The following is a 19,635-nucleotide window of genomic DNA, read 5'->3' on the forward strand; positions in this document are numbered from 1 at the left end:
CATAGTAGCACATCCTGCTAGTTGCTGTATGTGGGACGCGGCCTCAGCATGGCTGGACAAGCCGTGCATCGGTGCGTGCCGAGGATCCGAACCCCGGGCCACCAGTAGTGGAGCGGGCGCACTTAACTTGCTAAGCCACAGGGCTGGCCCCAGTAATAATATATTAACCACGTGCTCCTTGTTGATTGGGTTTCTGGCATAATAGCATTTTGTATATTACAAAAGAATTACCAGATGATGGTTACAGGGTAGTCATACATTACTTCACAAAGCACAGATAGAACTACATCTTGCTAAATAACCATATTTTGGTTACCCTGACTAGCAATTTCTTTAAGCTAAAATGAAGTTGAATTTTATATGCAGTGTAATCTGGGTAGATTCTCAGAATAATCTATAAATGTAAGGAAAAGATTGCTAGAATTGAATGTAAAATGTGCTTAATAAAATTGAAAGTTAAATCTTAACCTCTTCACTCTTGTAGCTCTGATACTAAAACTTGACAAGTTGTCAGTTGAAGGGCTCACAAAAAGCTCAAGTGTTCAGGATTATGTGTGAGGTGTATGTTTAAAAGGTAATTCTGTTGTGTGTATCTGTGGGCTTTGATATTTGGGGCTCAATATTGTAGAATTTCAGAAAGTGCTGTTGTGTTAGCTTGCTGTGATGAAGCAGAGGAAATTTGGAATTCAGAACATTTTGCTCGAGATTAGTTAAAATAGCCACAAAAGAAGAGAGTTGAAAGTCACAGCAGTCACTGGTCCCATGAAATCTGCTTTAAAAAGCTGTGTATAGTCAGTACCAGCCATGAGACCAAAATCCTGCTGTTTTTCTCATGCTCATAGTCATTCTCCTTATCCATGGTTGGCATGTCTTTGCAAGCAGCCCGAGAGGCCAGCCATCCCAAATCAAGAATCTGTTTTGAGTCTCTTGGTTCAACTTGTCTGCTCCTTTCTGATTGCGAACTTAACATCTGAAGCTTTATGGATCTCAAGGCACAAACTGCAGTGAAATATAGTGGTTAGGAGCATAATGGGGGTCTTACCATTGGAGTTCAAGTATTCTGCAATTTGCTTAGTTGCCTTGTCTCGCAAGTTGCCATTTGCTCATTAATTGAATATACTGCCTTTTTCGTTGGGTCATTAGGATAAAAGATAATGCACAAAGCATTTAGCACAATGCCTGGCACAAAAAGAGTACATGGTATTTTCAAATATATTTACCAGTCATCGGGGTTCACAGGCAACAAGTCAAGGATTCTTTCCCTAGTAACACCATGTAGTTAGAAGGTCTGATAACGCAGTTTTATATTTGATAGCAGAGAATAGAGAAATATGTTACTTTTGGTAAGCTTTTAAACCATGAGTCCGAGGGGGAAGATTAGTAATAGATTCTTAGTATTGAAGGTATTGGGAGCCCTGGGAGAAGCCATTTAAGGATGTGGAGAATTTGAAACCCTCATACACTACTGGTAGGAATGTAAGATGGTGCAGCCATCTTGGAAAACAATCTAGCAGTTCCTCAAACAGTTACCATATGACCCGGCAATTATAATAGCTGAGAGAAATGAAAAAATGTTCACAAAAATGTGTACATGAATGTTTATAGCATCATCCATAGTAGTCAAATGGTGGAAACAAATGTCCATGAACTGATGAATGGATAAATTGTGGCATATCTGTACAATGGTATATTAACTGTGAGGAGGAGTGAAGTAGTCATATGTGCTACAACATAGATGAACCTTGAAAACATGCTAAGTGAACCCTGTCACACAAGACCACATGTGATTCTATTTGTATGAAATGGCCAAAACAGGGAAATCTTCAAAGTAGATTAGTGGTTGCTTAGGACTAGTGGGGAGGGGGTTGAGGCAGGGGAGAGTAAAGGGGAATAGGGGCGTGATTGCTAAAGGATACAGTGTATTTTGAGGTAATAAAAACATCCTCAAGTTAGCCGTGATAGATGCACTTATCTGTGAATATACTAAAGACCATTAAATTGTATACTTTGGATGAATTGTATGGTATGTGAATTACATCTCAATAAAATGGTTTTTTAAAAAAGACCATGGGCATGGTTTAAGCAGAGGGCCAGAGCAGTAGGCAGAGGTCAAATTGGAAAGCCTTGTAGGCCATGTTAAGGATTTTGATGTTTGTCATAAGAGCTTTTACTGGTTCTTGCTAACCACGTGAGCAAGAGGCACTGAGATCACCTAAATTATGAAAATTGCTTCCTAACTTGTCTTACTCCTTGCCTAGTTGATCCATTTTTAGCACAGCAGCAGTTTCGTTTATCTAATGCTTCATAGCAAATTACCCCTAAACTCAGAGGCTTAGGATGACAGATATGGTGTTGAGGGTTGACTGGGCTCAGCTAGGCAGATGGAGGCTGGAGCTGGAGTCTTCTGAAGACTATTGGGGTGGATGTCCAAGATGGCTTTCATTCACATGTCTGATGCCTCAGCTGAGATGGATGGAGCATTTATATTCTTCTCTATCCCCAAAATGATGTTTCAGTTCTTAAAAGGAAAAAGGACTGGTGACTATTTTTGAGGCCAGTGAGGAAGAGGGACTGTGGAGAATGTTCCACCCTGAACCTGTGGTATGGAGAGGGAGAAGACACCTAAATGACAGATTCTGTGGCAGTAATCCCAATAGACTTGGAAAGCAGCCCTACATTAAAAAGAGAGAACAAGGGAAGCCAGTCTGTGGCTGAGAAAAGGGTTTTAGACTGCAGCAGAAAAACACTTTGCCCCTGGCCCTGGCAGTAAAAGACCTAATGAGGAATAATTTTTACATCTGAGAATTTACTGATATTTTACTTTGTGTCTTAGGGGGACTGGCTCTCCATTTATCTCTTGGTTTGGAGCCAGGGATTTCTTTTCACCAAATATTAAGACAAAAGAAAAATCGTTGGATGGTGAATTTAACAAAAGAAGTGGTAGTACCACAAAGATTGCTGGACAAAATTAAGGGTGAACCTGACAGTGCTCACCTAAATAGTTTATCCTGTTCTTCTCTCTTTGGTTTCAAAGTTTAAATTATAAATGATTTTACATTTCCAGGTTTACAGTGAAATAACTAACAATGGTATTTTTCCTTTAAGAGGGTCAAACCAAGTGTTTTCTTTTCTGGACAAAGACATGAAAGTAACAACATGGTTTTCTCTTATATTTATCACTTTTTCTTCCCCTCATTTTACAATTTTAGGTTCTTTGGTATGTGATTGTATTGTAGACCTGGACTCTCTGGCCCTCCTCATTGTTTACTTTTTTAGTAGAGGTAGATCTTTTATTTTTATTTTACACGAGGCTTTTTTTTGCCTTGCCTTTTTTTTTTTTTTTTTGGTGGGAAAGTTTCGCCCTGAGCTAACTTCTGTTGCCAATCTTCCTCTCTCTTTTTTTCCTTTTTTTCCTCCCCAAAGCCCCAGTACATAGTTACATATTCTCACTATAGAAAAGGTCCTCCTAGTTCTTGTATGTGAGCCGCTGCCACAGCATGGCCACTGACAGATGTGTGGTGTGATTCCATGCCCAGGAACTGAACCCAGGCTGCTGAAGTGGAGTGTGTTGAACTTTAACCAGTACACCATCAGGGCTGGCTCACGAGGCTGTTTTTCTATAAAAAAAAAAAAAAAAAAAAGAGTTTTGTTTCTCATGACTTTCTTTTGTGGTGGAATTTGAAATGGTATTTTAGGTTTCCCTCCCCTTTTCTCAGCAGATTGCTTTTTAAGTACTACGGATTATACTTCTGCAATGTCTTAATTCTCACCCTTTTAGTACCTGCCAGCACAGCCCTAATTCCATGTCTCCATCTATTATACTTGGCCTCTAGCAGTACCTTTACCAGTCTCCCTGTCTTCACCCTTGCACTTTCACTGCTGTCATAGTTTCTTTCCTAAAACCCTAACTTAGCATTGCTCCTTAAAACAATTTTCCATGTAAACCCAACTATTTGTACTTCCCTGAGTGGATCTTGGCTTTTCTACCTCTTTGCTTTTGTACACGTTGCTCCAGCTTCCTAGAAAGGCCTTCATTTGTGAGACTAGAAAACACCAACTTGCAAGATACTCTCATTTTCTTTTTTTAAATGAAGTTCTAATTGCCACCTGCTCAGAGGTACTCACACACAGAGACTCACAAAGAGAAATGTTGATTCCTTTTGTGTTCCTCGTTGTTAACAAATAAATCCAATAGAGAATGATTGGTTTACAGTTCTGCTTTACCCACTAGACCTCTGAGTGGCAGAGAGCATGTCTTATTGGACTCTGAATCCTCTGTAGGAAGCCTGGCATAGAATAAATTTTAAGTAACTATATAATGAAAGAATCCCTACTTCACCAGGGAGACCGAGCCTGGAGGACATGGCTTGTCCCAAGTCTCAGAACTAGCAAATGACAGAGCTGATACTCCGGATTTTTTATGCTAAATTTGGTGTCCTATCCACTGTATGTAAGATATTAATGATATCTTACATTTTATTCAGTCAACGAACATTTGTTATGGTCTACTAATGCAAAAGAAAATATTCTCCTTGCCTTTGAGATACAGTATTTAATATAAAAGTATCTTTACTGTTGTGGGAGAAAAATGTGCCTTCAATAGTTCACACTAAAGACAGCAAATAACATGATATATATTTTGTTGCCTTCAAGAAATAGGCTTTCTTCATATAAAGCTCCAAAGCTCTGTTTTGCTTTTACCCCACCTGGTAACTAGACCATTTCTGCACGTGCTTTCCTGGAAGTTTTGCACTTCACTTTACATACTAGTTTTCATTTCCCACAAGGGTCATTCTGACTTTGATTTTTTTTGTATAAATCCAACCTCTGCTGTACATTCCCAATTGAAACACCAAGATATTGAGCTATATGGATTTACTTTCTGTCTAATTGGCTTGGTTATTTCTTTCATAACCTGGGCTTGGTACTCAGTTCTTCTTTTACTAGCGGATAGATCACTGTTCTTTTCTCCCTCTCTTACTCTATGCTAACTAGTCCTATAACATTTATTAATAAATAGTATGTAATAATATCTATCATGGCTACCACCCAGGGTAATATGTAGGAATTATTTTAGGTGAATTATTTAGAAACCAAATAGGTGAAATAACTTTGTAAACTATAAGTCTATATTCTATGTTTACAAATTTATTTCATTTATAGTATTTAATCCTTACACTATAACAAGGTGGTAGCCCCAATAAACATTATTATGCAAAGGAACTGAGGCTCTGGAAAGTAAAGTGAATTCACCAAGGTCACAAAAACTAGTAAATAGCAGAACTGAGACTGATTTATGTTCTAATTTCGAGACTGGTATTTCTGTACACAGGAAATTATATTAATGAAAAGCTTCTTTATCATGTGTACACAATTTTATCTTCCATGACTGAGTATGGATATGAGGTAACCAAATGAAGAACTTTACCAGGTCTCACAATAGTGAATCTCTCAGTGCAGTTTTGGAAAGTAGACTTCTAAAAGTCAAATGTGTTAAATAGTTTGATACATCTCAGATAGGAATTGTTCTGGTTACTATTGCTGTGTAATAAATTACCCCGAAACATTTTACTTTGATCACAGTTTTGTGGGTCAGGAGTTGAGGAAGGGCTTGGCTTGGCCAGTTTTGCTTGGGGAGAAATTTTGCAATTTCTCATGAAATTGCAGGCAGTTCTTGAGTGGGGCTGCAATCATCTGAAAATTCATTGGGCTTGACATCCGAGATGGCACATTCATGTGATTGGCAGATGTAGGCAAGGCCAAGAGCTCAGCTGGGGCTGTTGACTGGTGTGCCTACTCATGCTGTCTTCAGCATGGCAGTCTCAGGGTAGCCAGACTTCTTACATGGCAGCTGGCTTCCCTCAGAGTAAGCATCCCGTGATGGAGGCTGCATGACCTTTTCTGACCGAGGTTTACAGTCACGAATTGTCACTTCCTCCACACCATTGGTCGAAGCAGTCACAATCCCAATCAGATTTAAGAGGAGGGGACATAACTCTCCTTATCTCTCAATGCCAGAGTGTCGAAGAATTTGCAGGTATGTTTTAAGACCACTAAAGCCATGAAATTCATAGGCTAATAAATTGTTTTTTCACTTATTCAGCAGATTTTGTTGTCTCCTTTGTGCCAGATACATATTTGCATGACAGTGGAGATACAAAGATGAAAAGATGTGGTCCCTGTCCTCAAGATGCTCAAGTCTAGAGGGGAGGTCTATGGGTGCAAGAGAAAGAGAAACTAACATTTTTGTGTGTTCCAATTATATGCCAGACACTTTATATAGGTCATATAAATTATCTACTTTATTCTTCACAATCATTCATGAATTCTAGGCCTATGCTGAGCCATAGAGACGAGAGAGTATGATCTAGATAGTAGTAGGCAGTTGGATATTGTTTTAGATGGAGATCTGTGTGCAGGAGATTTATCATGGAGTGCACTCAGGAATAACACATGTATGGGATAAAAAGCAAGCAGGATTGGACAGAGACGGGTTGAACTGTGATCCAGTCACAACAGAGGACTCAGGCAATCCATGGGATGGCCCTTCAGAGTTGTCCCAAATTGAGATAAGGGGCTGAGCATTTTTGTCCCACTGGCTACGGGCTGTCTCTGGTGGAGTGGGGGGGAAGGGTGGGCATAAACTTGGATGCGGCAGCTCCTTCAGCTGAGGACAATTCCCACAGAGGAACGCAGTTGTGAGCCTGCATGACAGCTGGGGAAGCAAGTGCCTCAATTCTGAAAAGGATATCTGGTGGCACACCACAGATTCCAAAACATATGTTGACATGAACCTCAGGGAAGACTACTGGGCTTGCAATATATATTTGGGTATTATCAGCATATACGTCATAGTTGAAGTCACGGATGTAAATAAGATTGTCCAGGGAGCATATATAAGGTGAGAAGAGAAGAAGTTGAGGATGCACTTCAGAGAACACTAGGATTTAGGGGTGAGTGTAAGAAGAGTTCATGAAAGAGACAGAAAGAGGATACAGTGAAATAAGTCAGAGGCTCCAGGGCAGAAGAGAAGATAATCTATTAAAAAAAAGTTTTGGAGGCAGAGAAAAGTATTAGAGTCTAGAATGCAAGTAGATGGCTCAAGCTTGGGTAGGAGGATTTTTCTATTCCTCTGAAACCAAAGGGAGGAGCAGGGCATCTGGTGTTACCATGCTGATGACTCTGTTTGCTGTGCTGTGAGTAAAAAGAACCTGTCTTGTTCTGATTCATTGAGTTTCATTTTTAGCACATATGGAATTGGGGAAGATAACCAGCTTGCTTGTTTAGTCATCTTCCTGGGAGTCTTGTTACTCCTTGCCATCCTCTATGAGATTGGGCTTCTCCTCTGACCACATGTAAATAAAGTTCATTTCTTATAGACAGCATAGAGTTGAATCTTGCTTTTTCATCCAGTCTGACAATCTCTATTTTTCAATTGGAGCACACTTTAGACCATATATTTAATGTAATTATCAATATGGTTAGATTTAAGTCTCCTGTCTTAATTGTTTTCTTTTTGTTCTGTTTTTTGTTCCCTTTTCCTGCTATCTTTTGGATAAATTGCATATTTTTAGCATTCCATTTTGTCTTCTCAGCTGACTTATTAGTTATTCCTCTCAGTTTAATTATCTTAGTGGTTGTTCTAGGGCTACAATATGCATCTTTAATTTATCACCCTTTACCTTTAAATATACACCACTTCATATATAAGGTAAGAACCTCAAAACATCTTTTTCCCATCCTTTGTGTTATTGTCAGATTTTATTTCTACTTGTGTTGTAACCCCTAGAAATAAATTATTTTTGCTTAAACACTCATATATTTTAAATACATTTGAATATTAGGGGAAATGTCATAAATATGTATATATATATACATACACACATATATACATATATATGTATATGTAATCACTCTTCATTTGTATGGATCTGAATTTCCTTTTGATATCATTTAACTTCAGTCTGAAGAACCTTTTTTAACATTTCTTGTCATGCAGGTCTGCTGGTGATGAATTCTCTCAGGTTCTGTTTGTCTGAAAATATCTTTTATTTTGCCTTTATTCTTAAGGATATATTAACTGGCTATATTATATATATATTTTCTAGGTTGATGGGTTTTCTTTCGGCACTTTAAAGATCTCATTTCATTGTGTTCTTGCTTGCATTATTATTTTTTTGTTTTTGTTTTTTGAATGGTGGCACTAGGGTTTATTAAGCTGTGCCTTAGTACAGGCGCTGGGGCTTGCCCATGGTGCTCTTGATGTATAAAGCCTGGACCTTCTGCCAGTTCTTGAACCATGACACCAGGAAACTGACAGCTAAGTGGATGTTGTACACAAGCTCATCATCTGTCATCTTTGGTAGCCAACAGCCACTGCCAGACACAGCACCTTCTTCATATGGACTTCCTTTCATCAACTCTGGCCACCATATTCTCATTGTGGGTCAGCAAGGAAGGGAACTTGTCAGCCTTATTCAGGCCTGGGCCCAGGATTCGTGGGATCTGCTTGACCAGAGACTCTGAAGCCAAAAAGGGGTCATGCTTGTTGGCCAGCTTCTTATTTATTCTTGTTGAGTTTCCTCTGCGCCTCGCAGCCCATGTGGTGGATATCCATAGCCTTGGCCTGGTCACAGTGCTGCTGGTCCCCCAGGACACACACGGAGAATTTGGGGCAGGGAGTGAACTTAAGCCTGACAGTGCCAGAGAAGCGTTTGTCCTTCTGAGGGTCATAGTTCTTCAAGCTGACCTGCAGCTCCACCGCTTCCAAAACCTCCAGCGCTGGGCAGGTTCTCGTGCCGGACTTCCCTCGCCACCTTGCAGAGGGCATCGCGGGAGACTTTGCCGCTCTTGGTGCCTCGCACTGAAATAACTGGAAAAGAGTTGCTTGCATTATTTTTGATGAAAAATTAGTGGCCATCTTTTTCTTTGTTCTTCTGTTATAATGTGTCTTTTCTCTCTAGCTGCTTTTAAGCTTTTCTCTTTATCTCTGGTTTTCAGCATCTTGGTTATGATGTGGCTTGGGATGGTTTGCTTTGAGTTATTCTGCTTTGGATTTGTTGAAATTCTTGGATCTTTAGGTTTATAGTTCCATCAAATTTTTAAAAATTGGCCACTACTTCTTGAAATATTTTTCCTTCCCTCTTCCTTTTCTTACACTCCTATCACATGTAAGTTGTATTGCTTGACATTATCCCAGAGATCACTGAGACTGTTCATTTTTTCATTAGTTTTATTTTTCTTAGGGCTTCAGTGAACTTGAAGACATAGCAGTATGATTTGCTATGTCTTCAAATTCATTGATCTTTACTTCTGTAATGTCTAATCTTCTGTATGCCCAGTAAGTGAATTTTTCATTTCAGATATTATATTTTTCTAGAAGAAAACACAGTATCTTCTAAAAGATATTGTATTTTTATAGAACTCTAGATAGTTTCTAGAAGTTCTATTTTAATGTTTTCTCATCATGATGTTCATGTTTTCCTTTATATACATGTGTGAAGGTATAATGCTGTTTTTTTTTTGTTTTGTTTTGTTTTTTTTTGGTGAGGAAGACTGGCCCTGATCTAACATCAGTTGCCAGTCTTCCTCTTTTTGGTGAGGAAGATTAGCCCTGAGCTAACATCTATGCCCATCTTCCTCTATTTTGTATGCGGGACACCACCACAGTATGGCTTGATGAGCAGTGCATAGGTCTGCACCCGGGATCTGAACCTGCAAACTGGGCTGCCAAAGCTGAGCGCACGAACTTAACTAAGCCACCAGGCTGGCCCTGGTATAATGCTGTTTTTAACATTATTGTCTGCTAGTTCCATCATCTCTGTCATTCTATTCTTTTTTTTTCCTATTAACTGATTTTTCTCCTGCTGTAGGTCATATCTTCCTACTTCTTGTCATGTGTAGTAATTTTTGATTGGATGCTGGACATTGTTTTTTTTTTTTAATTTAATTTAATTTTATTTGTGAGGAAGATCAGCCCTGAGCTAACATCCATGCCAACCCTCCTCTTTTTGCCGAGGAAGACCGGCCCTGAGCTAACATCTATTGCCAATCCTCCTCCTTTTTTTTCCCTTTTTCTCCCCAAAGCCCCGGTAGATAGTTGTATGTCGTAGTTGCACATCCTGCTAGTTGCTGTATGTGGGACGCCGCCTCAGTATGGCCGGACAAGCAGTGTGTCGGTGGGTGCCCAGGATCTGAACCCAGGCCGCCAGTAGTGGAGCGCACACACTTAACTGCGAAGCCACAGGGCCGGCCCCTGGACATTGTTATTTCATGTTGTTGAGTGTTTTCCTTTTAAGAATATTTAGCTTAGTTTTGGCTGGCAGTTAGATTTGCTAGAGCAAGTCTAGAGTGGCCTTTTCTCTAGAGCTAATTCTGTTGTCTCTACGGAATGCCCCAGGTGTTTAACAAGGCTCCTCTATTCTGCATAGTCAGAAATAGGAAGGTCTTCCAGGCCTGGGTAAGCTCTAGGAACTGTTCATCCTATAGCTCCCTAGTTGTTGTTCTTTCTTCAGTAATTATTTGTCTGACCTTGTGGAGTCTCATTCTATACATGCACAGCTTAGTGTTCTGCCAAGGATTCAAAAGGAACTTTATGCAGATTTCTTTCTCTGCTTAGCTCCCTCCTTTCTAGTATTCTGCTCCACAAATTCCAGCTGCTTCAGCCCCATCAAACTCCCATCTCTGTCTCCTCAATGCAGCAAGACCATCATGCTCTGCTTGGGTCCTCCTCCCTACACTGTGAATTGGAAACTGCCTCCAGGCAGGTAGCTATAGCAATTATAGGGCTCACATCTTTTGTTACCCTTCCTTCAGGGATCACAGTCCTGCATAGCCTATTTTCCAATGTGTTATGGACTGAATTGTATCCCCCCCCAAAGTCTTATATTGAAGTCTTAACTCCCAGTACATATCAGAATGTGACTGTATTTGGAGATAGGGCCCTTAAAGAGGTAATTAAGGTTAATATGAGGTCATAAGGTTGGTGATCTAAACCTATACGACTGATGTCCTTATAAGAAGAGGAAGAGAGACCAAGGCCATGTGCAAAGGCCATGTGAGAAAACAGCAAAAAGTCACCAGCTGCAAACCAAGGAGAGAGGCCTCAAAAGAAATCAAACTGGCTGTCACCTTGATCTTGAACTTCCGGTCTCCAGAACTACAAGAAAATAGTTTCTGTTGTTTTAGCCATCTAGTCTGTGGTATTTATTTTGTTATGGCAGCCCTAGCAATCTAATACACAACGTATGAACAACAGTTGTTTAATATACTTGGCGTGGCTTTCTAATTGTGTACAGCAGAAAGGCAAATCTGGTACCAGTCCTCTGAGCTGGAGAAGCTGAATCCAGGAGATTTGTTTTACCAGAGGACAGAACAAGTTGGGAAAAGTTACAAATATTCACACAAATCTCCATTTTACACTGGAAAAGATGATGAATTTTGTTTTTAAAGAACAGCTTTATTGAGGTATAATTGATTACAATAAGCTGCATATATTTAAAGTATAAATTTACAAGATTTGACATGTATACGCCATGAAGTCATCAGCACAATCAAGATAATAAACATGGCTATCACCCCCCAAAATCTCCTTGTGCCCCTTAGTAATTCCTGACTCCTGCTCCTCCATAACCCTCCTTTCCCCCTACCAATCTGCAGGCAACCACTGATCTGCTTTCTCATTACTATAGATTAGTATGCATTTTCCAGAATTTTATATAAATGGAAGCATACAGCATACACTCTTTTTTTGGTCTGGCTTCTTTCACTCAGCATAAATTATTTTGAGATTCATCCACATTGTTATGTGTATTAATAGTTATTCCTTTTTGTTGTTGGGGTGTTTCTTTGTATGGATATACCATCATTTTTTTATCCATTCACATATTGATGGGCATTCGACTTGTTTCCAATTTGGGGCTATCACAAATAAAGCTGCTATAAATATTCATGTAAAAGTCTTCATGACAACATATGCTTTCAGTTTTCTTGGAGAAACACCTAAGAGTGGGAGGGCTGGGCTATATGGCACTACTGACTCTTCTCCCCTGCTTTGTTTCTATCCAAAGCATGTATCACCTAATAACCTATGTAATGTACTTATTCATTCTGTTTATTGTCAGTCTCCCCTCACTAGAAGCTTCATAAAGTCAGGGAACATTTTGTCTGGTTTATTGCTGTTTCCCAACTTCCTAGAATAGTGTCTTGTCATAGTAGGTGCTCAATAATCAGAACAGAAACATGTATTGCCTACTATGGGTCAGGCAGATTTTAGGTACTTTGTATATGTAAACATTTATTGAATTATTGAGCCAATATATTCTCTTTTTGTGAGCCTCAGAAAATCATATTGGATTTGTAGGTTTTAGCTTTTGAAGTTTTTGTGAATAGGGTTACTTATTAGTGATTAAGCAGGAATGGCAAATTAAGTTTTATTTGGCAGACTAACTCCAGGTTGTGGTAGTGGCTATCCATGCCATTGTGTTGTGAAGATTCTGAAGATAAGTCTGGGCTTAGCACTGTGACTGATTATGATATCTGCCATGTTTGCTCAGCACAGGGAATGGAGGCATGGGTGCCCTGCTCCTGGCATTTCTGGTTTAGAGTGCACAATCTATTGAAAGGTTGGAGGAATATAACTTATCACTTGGGCTTAAATATCTAGTTTTTATATGCATGGAATGCAATATATTGTATTAATTTAATTTTTTAATTTTTAAGGAATTTGGTGATGTCCAAAAGTCAAACACTGCACATAATACTCAACATAATATTGAATTTCTTTTTTTATTTTTTTAAATTTTATTTATTTATTTATTTATTTATTTATTTATTTATTTATTTATTTATGTGAGGAAGATCAGCTCTGAGCTAACATCCGTTGCCAATCCTCCCCTTTTTTTTTTGCTGAGGAAGACTGGCCCTGGGCTAACATCCTTGCCCATCTTCCTCTACTTTATATGGGACATCACCACATCATGGCTTGACAAGTGGTGCATTGGTGCACGCCCGGGATCCGAACCTGCAAACCCCGGGCCGCCCATGCAGAGTGCGTGCACTTAACCGCTTGCGCCACAGGGCTAGCCCTGAATATTGAATTTCAACACTGAAAATATCCACAAAAGAAAGGATCTATACCTAATAGTTGGATTCTGTCTCAATCTGTTTTTTCTCATTCTAGTATGTATAAAAAGCTTTTTTCAGCTTCACCCATAGCCATTGAGATTTCTGATTCTGATTACATGATTATCTTTCATCAGGCGAAAACTGTGTATTAGAGGATTGTACTTCTCAGCTATTCTATTCCACACTATGCATTACCAAGCAAATTTTTTTTTGAGGATGATTGGCCCTGCACTAACACCTGTTGCCAATATTCCTCTTTTATCTTTTTTCTCCCCAAAGCCCCAGTACATAGTTGTGTATCATAGTTGTAGAGTTGTATCTCTTCTATATGGGACACCACCCCAGCGTGGCTTGATGAGCAGTGAGTTGGTCCACGCCCAGGATCCGAACCAGCAAAATCTGGGCCAGCGAAGCAGAACACGTGAACCTAACTGCTGCGCCACTGGGCTGGCCCCACCAAGCAAATTTCATCTTTCAGTTCACCAACTTCTACCAAAAAAACTTACCCAAGCTGCTTGGAGTTCTAACAGAATTCTAAAGTCTGTGACCTGTTTCTACATTTCTGTGCATGTAGTTCTTAAAGCATTGGGTTTAATTTTCTACATTTCCATGTTTCTGAAGAAATGTCACTTTAGAACAAATATGTCACTTTCGCTTTCCAACTTCTTATTAGATTTCCTTATAAAGACTTACTTTGTTAATTGAGGGGTTTATAGATTCTAAAGTACTGGGAACTTGGTTTTTCTTCAAAGCTAAATAATGTGACTAGCTATTTGAAGGAACACCTGAAACTAATTATTCTACCTCTTTCAGTTGAAATTCTCTATAAAAGGAATAATGTAAAATGATCCTATTATTCCCCATTCCTGTAGGCAACTACTATTTAAACATCATTCATTATATAACAAAAGCTAGGAAATCTTTAAGGCCTAGAGAAAAATAATGTTACTCTTGTAATGCTATGTGGGAAGTTATTTCTTTTGAATTGATTTATGACAAAGGAGTCAAGAATATACTTGGGGAAGAGACAGTCTCTTCAATAAATGGTATTGGGAAAACTGGACAGCTACGCACAAAAGAATTAAACTAGACCACTATCTTACACCATACACAAAAACTAACTCAAAATGGATCAAAGACTTGAATGTAAGAGCTGAAACCATGAAACTCCTAGAAGAAAACATAGGCAGTAAGCTCCTTGACATTGATCTTGGCAATGACTTTTTGGCTCTGACACCAAAAGCAAAGGCAACAAAAGCAAAACTCAACATGTGGGACTAGATGAGGCTAAAAAGCTTCTGCATAGAAAAGGAAACCATCAACAAAATGAAAAGGCAACCTACCAAATGGGAGAAAATATTTGTAAACATATATCTGATAAGGAGTTAATACCCAAAAATATATAAAGAACTCATACAATGCAATAGCAAAAAAACAAAAAAACAAAAAAACAACCCAAACAATCCAATAAAAAGTGGGCAGTGGATCTGAATAGACATTTTCCAAAGAAGACATACAGGTGGCCAACAGGTACATGACAAGGTGTTCAACATCACTAATCATCGTGAAAATACAAATCAAAACTACAACTCACACCTGTTAGGATGGCTATTATCAAAAAGACAAGAAATAACAAGCGTTGGTGAGGAAATGGAGAAAAGAGGGAACCCTTGTGCACTGTTGGTGGGAATGTAGATTGGTGCAGCCACTATGGAAAACAGTATGGAGGTTCCTCAAAAACTTAAAAATTGCTGGATCATATGATCTAGCAATTCCACTTCTGAGTATACATCCAAAGAAAATGAAAACACTAACTTGAAAAGATATATGCACCCCCATGTTCATTACAGTGGTATTTACAATAGCCAAGACATGGAAACAACTTAAGTGTCCATTGATGGATGAATGGATAAAGAAATTGTGGTATATATATATATATATATATACACACACACACACACACATAATGGAATATGGAATTGTGGTATATATATATATATATGATGGAATATTATTCAGCAACAAAAAAGAATGAAATCTTGCCATTTGTGACAACATCGAAGGACCTTGAGGGCATTATGCTAAGTGAAATAAGTCAGAGAAAGACAAATACTGTATGATCTCACTTATATGTGGAGTCTAAAAAAAAACGAGCTTATAGAGAACAGGTTCATCACAAGAAAAAAAAATTTTTTTAACCTTGTATGGTGATGGATGTTAACTAGATTTATTGTGGTGATGATTTCACAATATACACAAATATCAAATCACTATGTTGTACATCTGAAACTAAAAATGTTGTATGTCAATTACATCTCAATTAAAATAAATAAATAAAAAGGCAAAACAACAAGCCAAAAAAGCAAAAAAACCAAACAAAAAACTGCCAGCAAGGTCCGGTGGCGCAGTGGTTAAGTGCATGTACTCCGCTTCAGCGGCCCGGGGCTCGCAGGTTTGGATCCCAGGCGCGCACCGACACACTGCTCATCAAGCCATGCTGTGGTATCGTCTCATATAAAGTAGAGGAAGATGGGCACAGATGTTAGCTCAGGGCCAATCTTCCTCAGCAAAAAGAGGAAGATTGGCATCACATGTTAGCTCAGGGCTGATCTTCCTCACTAAAAAAAAAAAAAAAAATATGTGTTAAAAAAAAAAAAACTGCCAGCAAGCATGCTCTACATGAAAAAAAAAAGTTATTCTTATAATACTATGTGGGAATGTATTTCTTTTGAAGAAAATAACTTTACATGTCACAGACACAATATTGATCCTTCCAACGTTCTTGGACGTTATTACTTTTGAGACTATTATTGCTGTCTCATTTAGGTAAGGATGCTTTGATGTAGAGAGGGGCACTGTCTTCATTAGAGTCATACACTGAATTTGTGAAGTGTTTCCAGAAATTCCTCCTCTACCTTGAGATGTTTGAAGATCTGGTGTAGTATCTCATGGTAGATACTAGAAATGCTAGGAATACAGTACATAGTCAGGGGTCGGTAAACAGGAGGAGTTTAAAATGTTCATGATTTACAACAAAAAAAGTAACTGATTCCTCGATAAACATACTCAAGGAATTTCTTTCTCTATTTGCATGGGTGTATTGTATAAGATCTTTTATATTTTAAGGTTGGCATTAAAAATGAAGTATTTTAGTACAACTAGGTAAGAAAGTGAACTTCCATTTCTTAGAAAATTAAATATTTCTTTGTTCTTAAGCATTCTGGAAAAAAATTACTTATAATCACATTTTCTTTTGTTTCAGTCTCAAGAAGCTGAACTGATAGGATAAATTTTGGAAAAGCTTTTAAGATGTGCTTCCTTTATAGTGCTTAAGAATTATGATTAGTTTTAAAAGAACTTAGCCTGTTTTATTTATCCAGATGCCCATTTTTCTCTCAGCCTAGCCACCTTGGTCAGTCTATTTTTTTCTATTTTGTAGAAGTTAAATTTTTGCACCCTTTGATTTGCAGTTGCCTTGAGAGCCCATGGTTCATTCTTTAAGAATATCCTTAGTGATGAATAATCTTTGCCTTTTGAGGGTGGGTGAAGTTATCCGGAATATTCTGTGGTGAATAAGGTACATAACTGAGCTGATTATTACTGTGTGACAAATTCTGTACTAAGCACTTGACATGCATTATCTAAATTCATCTTTGCAATACCTCTGTGATAATAAATACTAATATTAATCTCTTTTTCTGTAGACAAGGAAACTAAAGCTTAGTGCAGCTAAATTTGCTCAGGCTCCCACAGGTAGAAAGTGTTAGAACTGGGATTTGAACCAATGACTCTGGAGCCTGTGCTTGTAACCACCATTATGCTTTCCTTCCATTCCCCTGAGATTCGCCTGATCTCAACTTTCGTATCTGTGTGGAAATTCTCATGAACTTGCCATCATCCCACATCAAGCAAGGGCTATGGGAGTATCTCTTCTCCTGCCTTGGAGGCACCACTTGCTATTGGGGGGCACAACCCAGAAGTGTGCAGAATTAATGTCCCCGGGGAACAATCAGTGGCAGTCGGTGGCTAAGTGCCTGTTCTTCAGGGGGACAGTTCCAGGGCACTGTCCACATGGTTCCTTAAACAGTCCCTATGGGATTGAGCCCCACTTGCTCATTGTGTGGTAACAAGTTCATTAACACCCTTTATTGGATTTTCTCCTTTCCTTAGGAAATTCCTTATGAATTGCTAAATTCCTACTGGATTTTCTCCTAGCCAGGATTTTCAGGGGAAAATCCTGAGTGAATTAAATCCTCCGATTCTGTATATAAGAAATATGATTTGGATATGAAACAGATGTTCTTGTATTACTTGTCAGTTGTCCCTAAAATGTGTACCTGAGTTCCTGGTGCCTGAGAGTCACTAATTTAGCCAACATATAACAGTTTAATTAGGGTATAATTGATGCACAATAAAACATAGAGTTCCTGGTGCCTGAGAGTCACTAATTCAGCCAACATATAACAGTTTAATTAAGGTGTAATTGATGCACAATAAAACACATATTTAAAATGTATAATTTGATGTGTTTTGACATATGTGATCACTCATGGAACTATAGCTACGTCAAGATAATGAATATTTCCATCACCCCCAAAAGTTCCTCTTGTTTCTTTGTAACTCTTCTCTTTCTCCTCACCCAAGAAACCAATGACATATTTTCTGTCACTTTCTATTAGTGTTCATTTTCTAGAATTTGATATGAGGGAAATAATACAGAATTTATTTAGTGCAGCTTCTTTCATTCAACAAAATTATTTTGCGATTCATCCATATAGTTGTGAGTATCAATAGTTTGTTCCTTTTTTTTTTTTTGGATGAGGAAGATTGGCCCTGAGCTAACATCTGTTGCCAATCTTTCTTTTTTTGCTGAGGAAGATTAGCTGTGTTGCCAATCTTCCTCTTTTTGCTGAGGAAGATTGTCCCTGAGCTAACATCCGTGCCCATCTTCCTCTATTTTGTATGTGGGATGCCGCCACAGCCTGGCTTGATGAGCAGTGCATTGGTCTGTGCCTGGGATTCGAACCTGTGAACCCTGGGCCGCCAAAGAGGAGCAAATGAACTTAACCACTACGCCACCGGGCCGGCCCCAGTTTGTTCCTTTTTATTGCTGAGTGGTATTCTGTTTTATGGATATACCACAATTTGTTTATCCATTTACCTGTTGATGGATGTGATGGTTAGTTTTATGTATCAAGTTGACTGGGCTAGGGGATGTCCAGATAGCTGGTAAAACATTATTTTTTGGCATGTCTGTGAGGGTGTTTCCAGAAGACATTAGCATTTGAATTGGTAAACTGAGTAAAAAGATCACCCTCATCAATGCGGGTGCGCATCATCCAATCTATTGAGGGCCTGCATAGAACCCTCTATTCAGAGGAGGCAGAGGAAGGGTGAGTTTGCTCTCTGCTTGAGTTGGGACATCCATCTTCTCTTGTTGGAGTTCCTCCTGGTTCTTCAAACTCGGATTGGGACTTTTACCATCAGCTCTCCTGGTTCTCAGGCCTTTCGGGCTTGCACTGAATGACACCACTGGGTTTCCTGATTCACCAGTCTGCAGATGGCAGACAGTGGGACTTCTCGGCCTCCACGATTGCATGAGTCAATTCCTAGAATAAATCTCCTCATATATTCACTTATTTCACTTGTATTACTTGGAGAGAGAGAGAGATATATATAGGATATAATATATCCTATTGATTATGTTTCTCTGGAGAACCCTGACTAATACAATGGGCATTTGAATTGTTTTCACTTTGGGGCTATTATAACGAAGCTGCTATGAATATTTGGGTAGAAGTCTGTGTGTAGACATAGGCTTTCATTTCCCTTAGATGCTAAATATCTAGGAGCAGAATGGCTAGGGCACAACGTAGGTGTATGTTAAACTTGTAAAGAAACTGGTAAACTGTTTTCCAAAGTGCTTGTACCATCTTACATTCCCACCAGCAGTGTATGAGTGTTTCAGTTGCTCTGCATCTTTGCCAACACTTTTAAATTTTGCCAGTCTTTTAAATTTTAATTATTCTCGTGGGTTGTATAGAAGTATCACTTTGAGGTTTTAATTTGCATTGTCCTAATAACTAATGATGTTGAGTATATTTTCATGTACTCATTTGCCATCCATACATCTTCTTTGGTGAAGTGTCTGTTCATATCTGTTGCAAATTTTAAAAAAGTGGGTTGTCTTACTATTGGATTGTAGGAATTCTTTATATATTGTAGATCCAAGTCTTTTGTTGGATATGTTTGGCAAATGTTTTCCTCCAGTCTGTGGCTTGCTTTTTCCTTTTCATAATAGTCTTTTGAAGAGCAAAAGTTTTTAACTTTGATTATGTGCAATTTATTGTTTTTTTCCTTTATAGCTTGTGCTCTTCATGTCCTATTTAAGAAATCTTTGCCAAACCCATTCATTCAGATTGGTCATTCAGGTTTTCTTCTATAGTTTCTAATTAAGGTTTTATAGATTGTTATATTTTTAAATTAGATTGTAAAAAAAACTAAATTGCA

General features: G+C 38.6%; 1 protein-coding gene and 1 pseudogene across 1 annotated transcript in view; both read right to left on the reverse strand.

The window, feature by feature from the left end:
• Positions 1-3,575: 3,575 nt before the first annotated feature.
• Positions 3,576-19,635, reverse strand: part of ZMYM1 (zinc finger MYM-type containing 1) — an 84,402-nt gene continuing 68,342 nt past the window's right edge. Inside the window, exon 11 of the mRNA XM_087446326.1 lies at positions 3,576-3,617. Within this exon, the coding sequence (XP_087302452.1) occupies positions 3,591-3,617 (27 nt within the window). The 3' untranslated portion in view covers positions 3,576-3,590. The remainder of the gene's footprint in view (positions 3,618-19,635) is intronic.
• On the reverse strand, positions 8,226-8,906 carry LOC101387795 (large ribosomal subunit protein uL1 pseudogene; annotated as a pseudogene).

This window comes from Ceratotherium simum, chromosome 22, assembly GCF_057802395.1.
Source record: "Ceratotherium simum simum isolate JZ-2026a chromosome 22, ASM5780239v1, whole genome shotgun sequence".
Taxonomy (NCBI): Eukaryota; Metazoa; Chordata; class Mammalia; order Perissodactyla; family Rhinocerotidae; genus Ceratotherium; species Ceratotherium simum.